At 31.6% G+C, this 12,793-nt stretch overlaps 1 protein-coding gene across 4 annotated transcripts in view; it reads right to left on the reverse strand.

Moving 5' to 3' along the window:
• Nucleotides 1–5,555: 5,555 nt before the first annotated feature.
• Nucleotides 5,556–12,793, reverse strand: part of LOC124367334 (BMP-binding endothelial regulator protein) — a 192,561-nt gene continuing 185,323 nt past the window's right edge. For all 4 annotated transcript variants that reach the window (XM_046824075.1, XM_046824073.1, XM_046824074.1 and 1 more), the window contains exons 9-14: nucleotides 12,269–12,456; nucleotides 11,171–11,320; nucleotides 9,611–9,736; nucleotides 8,805–9,010; nucleotides 7,942–8,161; nucleotides 5,556–7,207 (exon numbers count right to left, since the gene is read on the reverse strand). In XM_046824075.1, coding sequence (XP_046680031.1) covers nucleotides 8,020–8,161; nucleotides 8,805–9,010; nucleotides 9,611–9,736; nucleotides 11,171–11,320; nucleotides 12,269–12,456 — 812 coding nt within the window. In that variant the 3' untranslated portion in view covers nucleotides 5,556–7,207; nucleotides 7,942–8,019. The remainder of the gene's footprint in view (nucleotides 7,208–7,941; nucleotides 8,162–8,804; nucleotides 9,011–9,610; nucleotides 9,737–11,170; nucleotides 11,321–12,268; nucleotides 12,457–12,793) is intronic.

Here is a 12,793-nt window from a genome sequence, read left to right on the forward strand (position 1 = left end):
TAAACTACTAGTGGCTTTGCGTGGAATTTTGTAGGCTTTGCATGCTTGTACGAGCACTTTTGGTTGAGTGAATTATATTTCGGACGCCAATGTTGAGTTGCCTTGTTGCCACATTCAAGAAAATATGTCAAAAAGTGTATATTTATGGCCATTGTATTTATTTTGGTCTTGGTATTTTTTATGCCATAGCTGGTTTTTTGAGGATGTAAGACATCCAATGGAGAATGGTCTACAAGGTTTTACCATAAGCTTAGCTCAAGATGTACATCATTATAAAGAGGGTGTTTAGCAGAGATGAATGCTTAAGAGAAAACCCTGGTTTCAGTTATTATAAGGGAAAATTCTTATGTTTAGGGCTTTGGACTTCACTTGATGTACATTTTTTTTCCTTCCTGAGGGAAAAGGACAGTTTGTCCCCGTGCTTAGTCCTAAAAGGACCTTTGCGCCTCCATTACTTTAATTTTGTGCCTTCAAAGTCCGAGGCTTTTGCAAAAACCAATCAGATTTGAGGGCTCCTGTCCTCTGATATCCGTTGGGGCTGAGGAGATATGCTCCCAGGTATCTTTTCCGAGTCTCTACGATGGCAGGACAATCTAACCAAATATGCTCTGCTGACTCCTCCTCCTCTCCACAGAGTCTACAATCGTTACTCTGGCTAAGGCCTACCTTCATAAGGTGCTTCCTTAGAGGGCCATGTCCTGTCAACATTCCTAATATCAGTCTTATATCCTTCTTATTCTGGTCTAAGAGAGCTGTCCACCCTTTAACGTAAGGAGAGATAAACAATTTGGATAGTCTTAATCCTGAGGCTCTACTCCAATTATTGTGTCTTATCCTCTTTTCCCAATTTTTGACCAGAGCTTTAATGTTGGAGAAGGCTATCCCACAACTTGGCTCAGTGATGTACATCTTACATTACACTTGTAGACCATCGTCCATTGGGTGTGAAGAGTCACTAACTACCTTAAAAACTATTTCGTAAGTCCAGTCAGTATTCATTTACTAACTTCAACTTTCACAACCAAGACAAGACTATTAAACCATCTAGAACAGGACCTACATTGTAAATGTTTCAAACTTTAAACCAGCTTAATTTTAAAGAAATAAACCTTGGATTTGCAGCATTGTACTCTACTAATAGAGACCTCTAATTTGATGTACTACTCGACCTATGCTCTCATTTAAGTAAGATTTCCTTAGGACTCCTTGCGGGCCCTGACATGTCAAAAATATGGTAGTTACTTCAAAAAGTACATTTATGCAGTAATGATGTAATAAGTTTTATTGCTTAACCTTAAATTGTTCGGGAATTATCAAGCCTGTGCGGGACTTTTTTACACCCTGTGTACATGTATATAAAGATATATATATGTATGAATTATATTTATAATTAGTTCATGGTGATATTTGGGACCTAAAAACCCAGCCAGGCCAGTGTGCAAGCATGAAATAAGCCAGCACTTAAGGGGTTAACTGTAATATAGATGTGGTTCAGGGGTTGAATTAATAAAACACCGTACACAGTTGGAGAATTTTACTTAATATCTCATAGGAATGAATTTAACTATTACATAGAACAAATTACATATGATTGCACATTTTTCTTATTAAATAATTTTGTAGTAGACTATGTACAAAAATAATTACACTCTAAAAATATGTCCTGTTTGTTGAGTCGTGAAACCAAATAAAAAGTTACCTAAAATATATTAATGTAATAGTCGTAATAGAGTATGTTAGGAACACGTAAGAATACGTAACTACGTAGGGTATGTACAATGCATGGAGTGCTGGGTCGTTCCTGACTGAGATCCTTAAGTTTCCTTACACAACATCGCTTACGTTTCATAATAAAATTGATAAGCTTGGGAAATAAAGATAATCGACAAATTTAAGTCAGATTAGTCAGTATGTATTTTCTGATTTTAGGAATGTAGAACGAATTTTAAAACGTAAAACGCTTTAGAAGTAATATTTTTATTAGGTTGTTAAAAATCCTTTTTTAACCATCTTGCAGACAAATGGGCAGAAACAAACAACGCTCAACGCGTCTTCTGGGCAAATTAATATAATTTTGTAGTTTTTATGACATTTTTCTGTATTTTGCTACTACGTTAGTGGACCTTTCAATAACCTTTTTAACTTTATCATAGGTGCAGAATAATACTTTGTTATTTTTTATTTGTTTTTACGCGCATTCCAGTTTCTTTTTGCAACACACTGAAAATGGGACATTTAATTTATTCTATCACAATTTTAAAAGTAGTAAAATTACAAGGGTACAAACATATCTTTAATTAAAATTTTCTGTTAATGTTTACAACAGTACCTGTATAAATAGAAATAAAAATAATTTTTATGTTTTACTTTTATTTTGCCTTTACTAGTTAAAACAATGTTTTGTTTTTTTTATTTAAAAACATTTTTTTATAAAATTAAATTTTTAAGTAATATATGACATAATATTTAAGACAGAGCCCCCACAGTTACAACCAAAAAATATTTGTATGATTGTTTCACAACTTGGTCTGCCATAATGTGGCCAGAGAGGTTAAAAATCAAACATTACAATTCAAGTTCATCCAATGATAATTAATTCTTTATTATCAGTTTTCACTGAAGCAAATACGGAGATAGTTTACTTACACATACATACTGGATACACAAAAACAATGTTTACTTTCAATAAAAAAGCAAATATTACACACTTATAAAAAATTGTATCAATTTTTTTAATGATTCTGCAATTTATTGTTCCGCTTTTATTGAGTATAATTTGCCCAATTACACAAATTGAAATCAGATGTACTCAAGTAGTGTATAAAATCAGGGTTTTCAGGTCCACTATTAGTAGCAATGCAACGTAACAACTTTAACAAACAAAAATGTGCAAAGTATCCTATGTTTCTGTTTAAAAACGATTTTATAATAATTACACTATATTTTTTTACTTTGATTCCTAGATCCTTCAAATAAAAACACTTAGAAATATGTGTATGTTTTAATATACGAGCTGTACCATAACAATATTTAGAACCTTACCTATCCTGTTACAATTGTAATGAATACCTATCTAAACATCTTAACCCCTAAAATACAAAATTACAAATGAAATTTTAAATATTTTAAATTAAAAAATAAGTTTTCCAAAATAAATAATAACAATCTACATTAAATACGAAATGGTATTGTAAATATTAAGAAAGGACAGTGATTGGTAAATTAAAATATATTATAAATAAGTTACTTTGGGTGAACCACATAGCTATTATGTACTTTTTCACTAACGTCTGCTTTAGTCACTAAACATAACTATCGAGGCCTATGAAAAAAAGTGAAACAGAACTGCAATAGTAATAATTTATTATACTGAGAAAATACACAAGTATTATGTTATTAAAATAGTGTTCTTTTTTTCCAAATTAGCTGGAAAATATTTTATAGAAGAATTTAATGTAACACAATGTTTATTTTTCAGGTAGTGATGTGGTGAATAATAAGCTTTTATGTACATTCAAAATGTTTTAAGCAAAATTAATATCAAGTTGTTTTGAACATGCCTAATAAATGGTACATTAGAGTTGGTTAGAGTTTTAGAGTGGGGGGATAATAATCCAAGAGCCACATTACTATTAAACGCAATATTTACCAGAGTTTTTTTTTTTACAGTTTCTGTACTGTTCACTCTCGTCAAGTAAGAGCATTGACCATTTGTAAACAGAATAAAAAAACAAAACATTTAATTTGAACTTTGTTTCAAGAGATTACGGATTTTTATTTAACCGAGGAAATAATAATATAATTTTGCTTCAACTACAAATCTATGCTTGTAAATAATTAAAGAAGCGTGAAATTTAAATATTGATAAAATATTGAGTTTGTTTTAAGTGGACGAAAGCAAGAAATTTGTATCTATAAATTAAAAGAGTTTCACAATTCCTGTTTTCAGAAGACGGTTTATGACCAATCTTTTTTAAAGGAGAGACTGATCCTTTTTTTAAGCCTTATTCTATCCGTCCTTATAGGTCTCTGGCCTGTGCAAGGATATTGAACAGAATAAAGAGGAGAGTCGATACAGTACAAGATCGACGTTACTGATAAAAGGTGCTACGGTTACATACAGGATTTCATCTGCGCTATCTCTAACTCAGAAGCAAATTCCGATGTCTTGACCATTGCACTCTCAATTAATTTAATAAAAAATATTGTGTACTAATTACATTTTGTATTGTACCGTTAAATTGTTTTTGTAAGTGGCAAGGCTTAATATAATTGAGTTTACATATGTCCGAAGACAATCCAACCTGTTTTCAGATTCATCGGTTCAAGGACAATGAATCAATACTCTCTCACAATCGGTTAACAATTAAACTGGAATTTCTTTTACAAAGTTCTTTACAAAATCTCGCAAAAAGGAACCGAAGTGTAAGGTTAGAAATTTCCAACGTGCGAGAGGGATGAATTGTCAAAAGTATAGTTGTGTTTTAAGATGTTGGTGATTGGTGATAATATTAATTGTACCATCATTTGGATGTCTAGAAAACAGTTTGTGTACACATTTTAAGATTTAATCGGAGCAACATGAAGAGTAATTTTAATTCTTACAATTATAGTATTTCATTATTAAATTTTAGGTAATAAATTGTAACAATATTGCTGATCCATTTCACAATGTTATGTGCGATTCGTGTATTTAATTTTTAACGCACAAATTTAGTCTATACCTAAAAGCTGTAAGAACAACATACTGTATTATAAATGAAAAATAAACTTATTCGAATCAGTAAAAATGGCACTAAAAACAAATTGACGTAACGGTTTTGAAATTGAACGAGCAAATATTGTTATTGATGACGTCCTTCCTTTGATAACTTAAATAGACCTTTGTTCAAATCATTAGGATTTACAGTGGTTAAATTAATTACATTTACTACAAAACAATAATATAGCCGAAAATACGTAACAAGCAAAACATAAATAAAAAAATCAATAAAAAATTACACACACAAATGAAATGATGATAACAGTTAAATTACTATTAAAATATATGAGAGTCGAATGATGGTCTTTGGTAAGGGATCGACAGCATTCACAATTCGTATGATGCTACACTAATTATAAAAATAATTACCTAAATTAGCTAATGGTTTATGTTCACATACAGTAACACACTAAGAACTACTTTAATACTTATCAAATAAACATATTATTTATATGTCGAACTTTTTTTGGTAAAGACCAATAGTACTAAGTTACTGTGACATGTACAAGAAAGCTTTTTTGTTGATATTTTGTTTATTATTTATGAACAACGACAAACTAGGTTCAAGAATCAAATTACATACATTTTACATATAGTTTTCCTTATTCTAACGACATGCAGGAACATAAGAGTCTTGGTACAATTTTAAACATTCTTATTTCAAAAAGTTTCATACCATAAAAAAAATTCCCAATATTCCATTGTTGCTGTAAAATATATGGAATAGTTGTAAAAACGCTTTGTTTTTTAATATCTGGCTCAGCATTACAGCAGTGATAGTATGATTATAACTTTGAAAAGTGAATTGATTTTATTGTGCTCTTTATACACAGTATAATAATGTAATACAACCACTTATGCATATGAAACATGGCCTATTTCTTTGTTGATGTATGTGTCATATTCATAATGGAAAATATTGTAACTAAAAATTTGGAACAAATTTTTTGTTTAAAACTTTTTGACATTTTACGTTTTTGTTTCAATGGTCTGTAACAACTGAAGGCGAGATTGTTACGAAAAATTAATTTTTGTAACTTAATATCAGTGTTATCAGCTTGGCTGAAATGCCAGTTTTATCTGCAAAATACCAATTCTTCAGGAGATTAAGAAAACTTCCCAAATTGATTGGTGTAAAATGTGTGTTTTTCTCCGTTATTTTTATTTATAAAATTCCGTACTTTATATTGCAGCTTATGAATGAAAATAACTGAGAAATACAAATTTTAATTAACAGAAAACTGAATTTTCTACTGAAGAGTTGGCATTTCGCAGATTTGCGTTATTTGTATTTAGTTGATGAATTAACCCATACATTCCCATTTTTTTGTAAAACACCTTTATTTTGTATATTAACCGGCTGCTGAGATTGTATAGATTATATAATGTAATCTAATTTTAATTTCATTGAACACAATCCTTAACACGTTGACGTCCGAATGTACCACCTGTGGTACACAAACGCAGTTGTCAATGTGTTTTATGGACATACAATTAATTATATACCATATTTGTGCAGAAATATACAGGTTATATTTGTTAAGGCAATATATATATATATATATCTGATTTTGCTATTCCTCAGTATGCAAAATTACAGAACTTTTGAGACGAAATACTTCTAATTAGTTATAAAATATCCATCCTAGTTTTGTCTAAAAATGGAATATCAACAATAAACTAGGACTTTGGGGGGGGGGGATAACTGTGATTGAAAAGCACACTAAATCAGAGTATAAGGAATAAATCTAAATTTTAATAAATTAGGTAAGCCTAATTCAAAATTATAACACTTATCTGTTACATTTCAAACAAGTTGGATTGCTGTTATACAAATATTTTTTTTTTATTTTTAGGACTCAAGGGGGGGTTTTATTCCCATGATTCTCCCTCCATAGATACGCCACTGTACATATTTAGTTATAGTAACTTTGTAGAATCTTCTGCTTACTCAGCTTAAAACAACATAAAACAATGGTAATAATAGATTTGTTTGGAATTTACATGATAGAATAACCTATTCACTGCTTTATTAATTTAATTAGACTTGTAAAAGTCATCACAATTAAAAGAATTGTACAGTATATGTTTTAGGACCTAAGTTTATTTTGTAACACAAATTAGATGCAATATCATTTACCTATTTTTCATGCTGAAATGGTAAAACTACCATAACTAACTACCAATAAGTGAGTCCATTAGTTAAAAACAAAGTTTCTCTTCCTCTAATGGGAAGAAATTGTACTATTGGCCTTTACAACTGTTTTGATTTAACATAAATAAAATACATTGAATAGGCGCCTATATAAATATTTACAAAATTATGTGATTCATTTACTAATTAATTACAAGAGCGTTAACATCGATAGGACCGGCTCAGTTGCGGAAAGCTGAATACTGACACAACAACAACTATAACAACAACGAGAGTCACCACTGGTACATCTGCAACAACAACAACGAACAATGTAAGACATCTGTTAGGTTATTACATTCTTATCTAATTTCTATCGTATTCGTAAATGAACATTAGTAGTTTAGTCCTACTACGAGAGTTTAGTTTGATGATAAAGCTGATATTGAAGTTTTCAATTCTATTTTATAGAGGATTTTACTACATTTCTTTGTGGAAATGCATGAAACAAGGAAAATTTCAATAAGTATGGTGTGATCCATAAATAACAGTTTTAATTCTTAAAATTTTTTCTAAACCAAGAAAAAACTACACAGCCTTAAAGAAAACTTTGACAGGAGGATACTTTGCTCTAAAGCAGCTAAAACCAACATATTTCAATCATTAGTACAAAATATAGCATAGTACAACTTCCTAAATATATATAATCCATCCCAAGTAAACCCTATGCACATCATAAAAAAGATGGGGTACTAAGATGAATCCCTGTGGGGTACCATATATCTTCAGCTGATATGTTCAATAAATTCAGTGGATCTGTTCTCGGTTGCATGTTCCGTTTCAAGAAACTGGTTTCTATTTTTGATAAAATAGTTAATCCACTTGGAACACTCTGCTGTGGTTTTTATTATTCTTTGAAATTGAACACTGTAAAACACAACTGGACATTTTGTTATGTCCATAATTGAACTCGACATTTCAATTTCTTTGATTATATATGTCGACTGTATTTTGTTTCTTACAATATATAAGTATGAATACTCACATAAACTGGCAAAGAGAGAGGGGGAGAGAGAGAAAGTTGACTAGTTCAATGGTGGTGCAGACAGCGCCTGGTGGGGACTCAGTAGAAGGCGTGACAGCCCGTATCATCACGCCACGTGGGCAGTGCGACACCAAGCCTCTGGCACTCATGAGCATACGCAGTGAATGACTCGCAGTAGCACTTGCGCCCAGGACATTCGCACATGTCCAGTAGGCACGACCTGCAAAAAAAATAAAATTGCTAGGTTAGGTTATGTATATAATAGGTTAGGTGAGGTATATAATAAAATACCTTCAAATTTGTTACTAAAATATGTTATTCTCAAAGAACTATCAAAATGGATCATTTTGTCTTCCTAATGGAAGACAAAACTGATAATTCAAACAGCTGCTTTATGATAAATTTTAACTTTATTTTATAAGATTATTGAAATCAAAGTCATATTACTCTAATGAAAATTGTTACATCTATCAAACGTTTTCCTGATGACGTGAATAGTGTTGTATGAAATAGAAACTTAGAACTTGATCACTCTAGATTTCAGGCATGCTGGGTTCCAAAATATAAGAAAATATATGTCCTGATCCTAAGGGTAAGAGATGATGAATGATGATAAGTGGTTGAATTATATGTCTGGAACAAAAACTTGTCTACTGTTGTGATGAATTCAGGTAAAGTATGAGAAAACTCAGGCAGAGGTTATATCTTTGATTTGTGTACAATCAAGTTTAATTCAATTTATGTGAGTAAAGTGAAGTTATTTTCTAAAGAGCTGTTGTAGATAGAATGTTTATACAAATATCCTAACAACGATGAAAAATATATGACATAAAAAATAATAGATTCAGAAAGAAATTACTCACTTGAAGTACATGGCGTAGTTCAACTTTTTATGGCAGGCAGCGAACACCTCGGTGCGCAGTGGCTTGCAGAGACGATCTCTGTACCTGCGCTGAGGCAGATGTTGGCTGCACTGAATGGCGCGCGTTGGAGGCTCATTGGTGCGCATGCATGCACGCTTACCCCCCACCCGCCATGATGCTCCAAACTTATCAGGGTCTAGAACCACCTGTTGAAGAAAAAGAAAATTTCAATATGTTTTCATATGTAACACATTAACTTTATTAATCTCCAAGAAATTATTTGTTATACTAGTTTACTAGTCAAATTGGTTTTAGGAAAATAATGTAAGTTGTATTTTCAAAATTAATAGTAAAATGAAAGAAAAATAATTAAAATTTCATTGAGATTCTAAATCTTCAACATTAAAAAGTGCAATATTATGTTTAACACCAAATTTGTTAATTTTTTCCAATACCTCTTATAGCTTACAATGGATTGTGGGATTTGTACAGCAGCATTAATTAATTAAGTAATCTGTTCACCAATTTAACACTGATACTAATTACATTGATCATTAAACAATTTAACAAATTCAAAGCTTTAATGTGAATTTCAAACAAGTTCGTCATTCATACAAACATCTTTAATGGACCAACGATTTTCTACATTATGACCACTTTTATGCCCTCGGAACTCTCTGAGCCTTCGGCTATTGCTGATCTGTTTAATCCTGCATCAATTCTGCACAGCATCTCACTGAAATATTTTAATAGTTTTAATTCTAAAAATTACACATTCACTGGCAGGAGAGGGAAAATCTACTCACCCTTCCTCGCCGTGTCATGAGGTCGTCTCGAGACATAGAGTTGAAGTTGCCGCACAGTCCGCACAACTTGCCCTTGTACTTTGCTGGAACAGAGACTTCCAGGAAACTCTTCCCATCCCACAGGACCTGTTTAAAAACACACTCAGTTTTTATAACAGCAGTAAAGAGGACTTGAAGTGTTGTCAATCTTTCAACAGCGTATGATCCTGGAATCCCAGTTTGGGACATTTTAACACACTTCTAATTTGAGTCTGAATAAAAATGTGGTAAATAGTTCTGTACTAGAGTTTTTAGGAACCCACGGAAAACAAAAAAATATCATTTATATACCATCTACATTTACAAGTCAATTGTCGTAAAATTTATCCATTTTCTCTTGGCTTACTTATACATTTGTGAAAGTGGAAATTTATTTTTGAAACCTCTATTTAGGCTTTAAGATTCCTAAACCAGAATTAAATCTGTTTACACAGTGTTGTTTTTGTTATCAAATTGTTATCAAAATATTTTTTATAAATATTCAGTATATATATAATATACTGTATAAAATAATATACAATAAATTATAACATAATATTATAATTATATTATATATACTTAAATATACCATTTCATAAAATCTAATGAATAAATTGATCAATTACCAGGTTCAAGTACTAGTGGAGCAAGTGTTTTTTTTCACCAATCTTTCTCGAAATTAAACTAAAAAATTTCCACATATGCAAATTTAATGAATGTATATTTCTAAATGGGCCACCTTTTGATCTTAAAAAACTATAAATCTGACTGTAAACCTTAAATGGGAAAGCTTTTCTTGTTTATAAAAACGTTAAAAATATCTAAGTGTATTACAAATTAAAAATAAACTATATTCCAATATGGCATTCAACTTAGTTTTTTCTTATGCAACACCCTGTATCTTGTTATTTTTGCCTGCAGTAGTTTTGTTATTTTTTAAATTCTTAGCGTTTTTTTGTATACTTCCCTTTATAACGGAGATGTGAGTTGAAAGTGTTGAGATTCCTTATAGAGTTTAAACATTGAGTAAAGACCTTTTTTAAATAGGCATCCATTTGAATATCTAAACTGTAAATATAACAACTTAAATTTGGAATTTGTTTCCTTATTTTAGTATATTTGTAAATTTCCTTAACTTTTGAAAATCTCGTATATAGTGGCTGTCTAGCAAAAGTCAATAGAGTAGGCTATGATTTGGAAACAAAATTACAGAAGAATGAATGTTGCATTGATCTGTAGACGCAGCTGTACAAATCTATTATACTGAAATATAATAATGTTATAATATAAGCTCTCTCCAAGAAATTACTTGCAGATAAGGACATATTTATGTTTATATAGCAAACCATGTCATTACTACCTGCATGTTGAAACATGTTTTGATTATTTATGCCTTTGGTAACAGTACAAGAGCTAAAAATGCTTTAGAAGTAAAGTTGATTCTGCTGCTGTAGCGAAATTAAACCTGCTGTAGACTTATATTACAGTTAACCTATTCATGTTTTACAAAGAGAAATTACGTTTATTACAACACTTACGCACCTTAACACCTAGGTAAGTGTCAACTCGGAGAGTCTCATCTTCGCGACGCACAGTGACCTGTCCGGTGGGCATCCGGTACGGTACCGCAACCTTAACACCATTCACTTTCAACCTCTGCCGTTCTCCTAGGTTCACCTTGATACCGCCAATCTGACCACAAACAACAAAATTTTTAGGTTAGAGTCTGACAAAAAATATAAGTTGAAACTGTAAATTCATTTTTAGTGGTAGTAAAAATTTTTTAAAAAATGTTGGTTTTTTCTCTTTATTGAAAACTATACCAACTACAATTTGATGTTCTGTTTTCTTGATTCTCCATTATTATGTTTATAAAATAGCCTATACATTGGCCTAACACAAGTGGAAATATAACTAAATATTTCAAATGTCAAACAAGATGACAATCAATAGGGAAATTTAGTTTTCTTGGTTGGCAGCATGAATATCTTAAGTGCTTTTGCTATCCAGCTGCTGCAAACACATCAGCTGTGCTGTCACATGGCTATTCCATTATGAGAAAATTTTGAATCACTCTTAAGCTTCATTGCCAACATTTTATCGGAAACTCGTATTGTGTATCACTTGGTTAAGTGGTGTACACTGATTATCAGTGGCGTAACTTCTGTTGAGGGGATAGAAACCCCTATTTTAAAGGGTCTTTAAAATAAAAATATTTATATAACAGCAATCCAGCCTATAAAAGTTTAGATTTATGCTCTTCAATCAAATTGACCCCTCTCCCCCCAAAGCTATATCCTAGTTACGTCACTGCTGATTGCATACACTCTTCATTGCTTAGTAATATGAGTAATAAACTGAGTATGTCTAAAATTGTTCTAATCAATTAATCCATTATTCTTGGGTGATTTTTTATGGTGGTACAAGTGATAGTGGTAGTGTGGTAGTTAATAATATCTGGTGGTAGTGATTGTGAATAAGATATTATTTCTGGTAGGGACTCTGAGGTGTACATAACGAAAATGGAAGACACATTTGTGATGCTACAAACAACAATAACGTAATGAAAATCTTCATCCAAAAGTTTCCAGATCATCTACACATGTAGAGCAAGTACTAAATACTTAAACGTATGATCACCTTAAGCGAGACGGTTTTGGTCCATGAGGAAGTCTTGGTGGATCTGGCATCGTTGGTCACTCGGATATTGAAGGTCTTCTCGCGGCAGTCGGCCACCAGCTGGTACTTGCAGGACCCCTGGAAGCTGAAGAACTTCCCGTCGAATGTCTTGTAATGTGGGTCTCCAAACACAGTGCACACTCCATCCTCTATTGGAACACAATTTGTCATGTATCATTATTTACAATTGATTTTGGATCATTTACTTTTAATGAACTTAAGGAAATCAATAAATGTCAAAAACAAACACATTTCTTGGATATATCTCAATACGAAACAAGGCATTTTACAAGAGTTGTGACTTTTCCTATGATCAAGGCCAGTAGTATGGGTATTTTCAGTTACTTTTATCGTGTGGTATTATATTTTGGGGACGTAGTACTTACAGCCACAAAATCTTTATTCTGCAAAAAATAGCAGTATGTACTCTTAACATTAACTTTAGACAGTCATGCCACCCATTCTTCAAAACAGTTCAAAATTTTA

Source organism: Homalodisca vitripennis, chromosome 8, assembly GCF_021130785.1.
Source record: "Homalodisca vitripennis isolate AUS2020 chromosome 8, UT_GWSS_2.1, whole genome shotgun sequence".
Classification (NCBI taxonomy): domain Eukaryota; kingdom Metazoa; phylum Arthropoda; class Insecta; order Hemiptera; family Cicadellidae; genus Homalodisca; species Homalodisca vitripennis.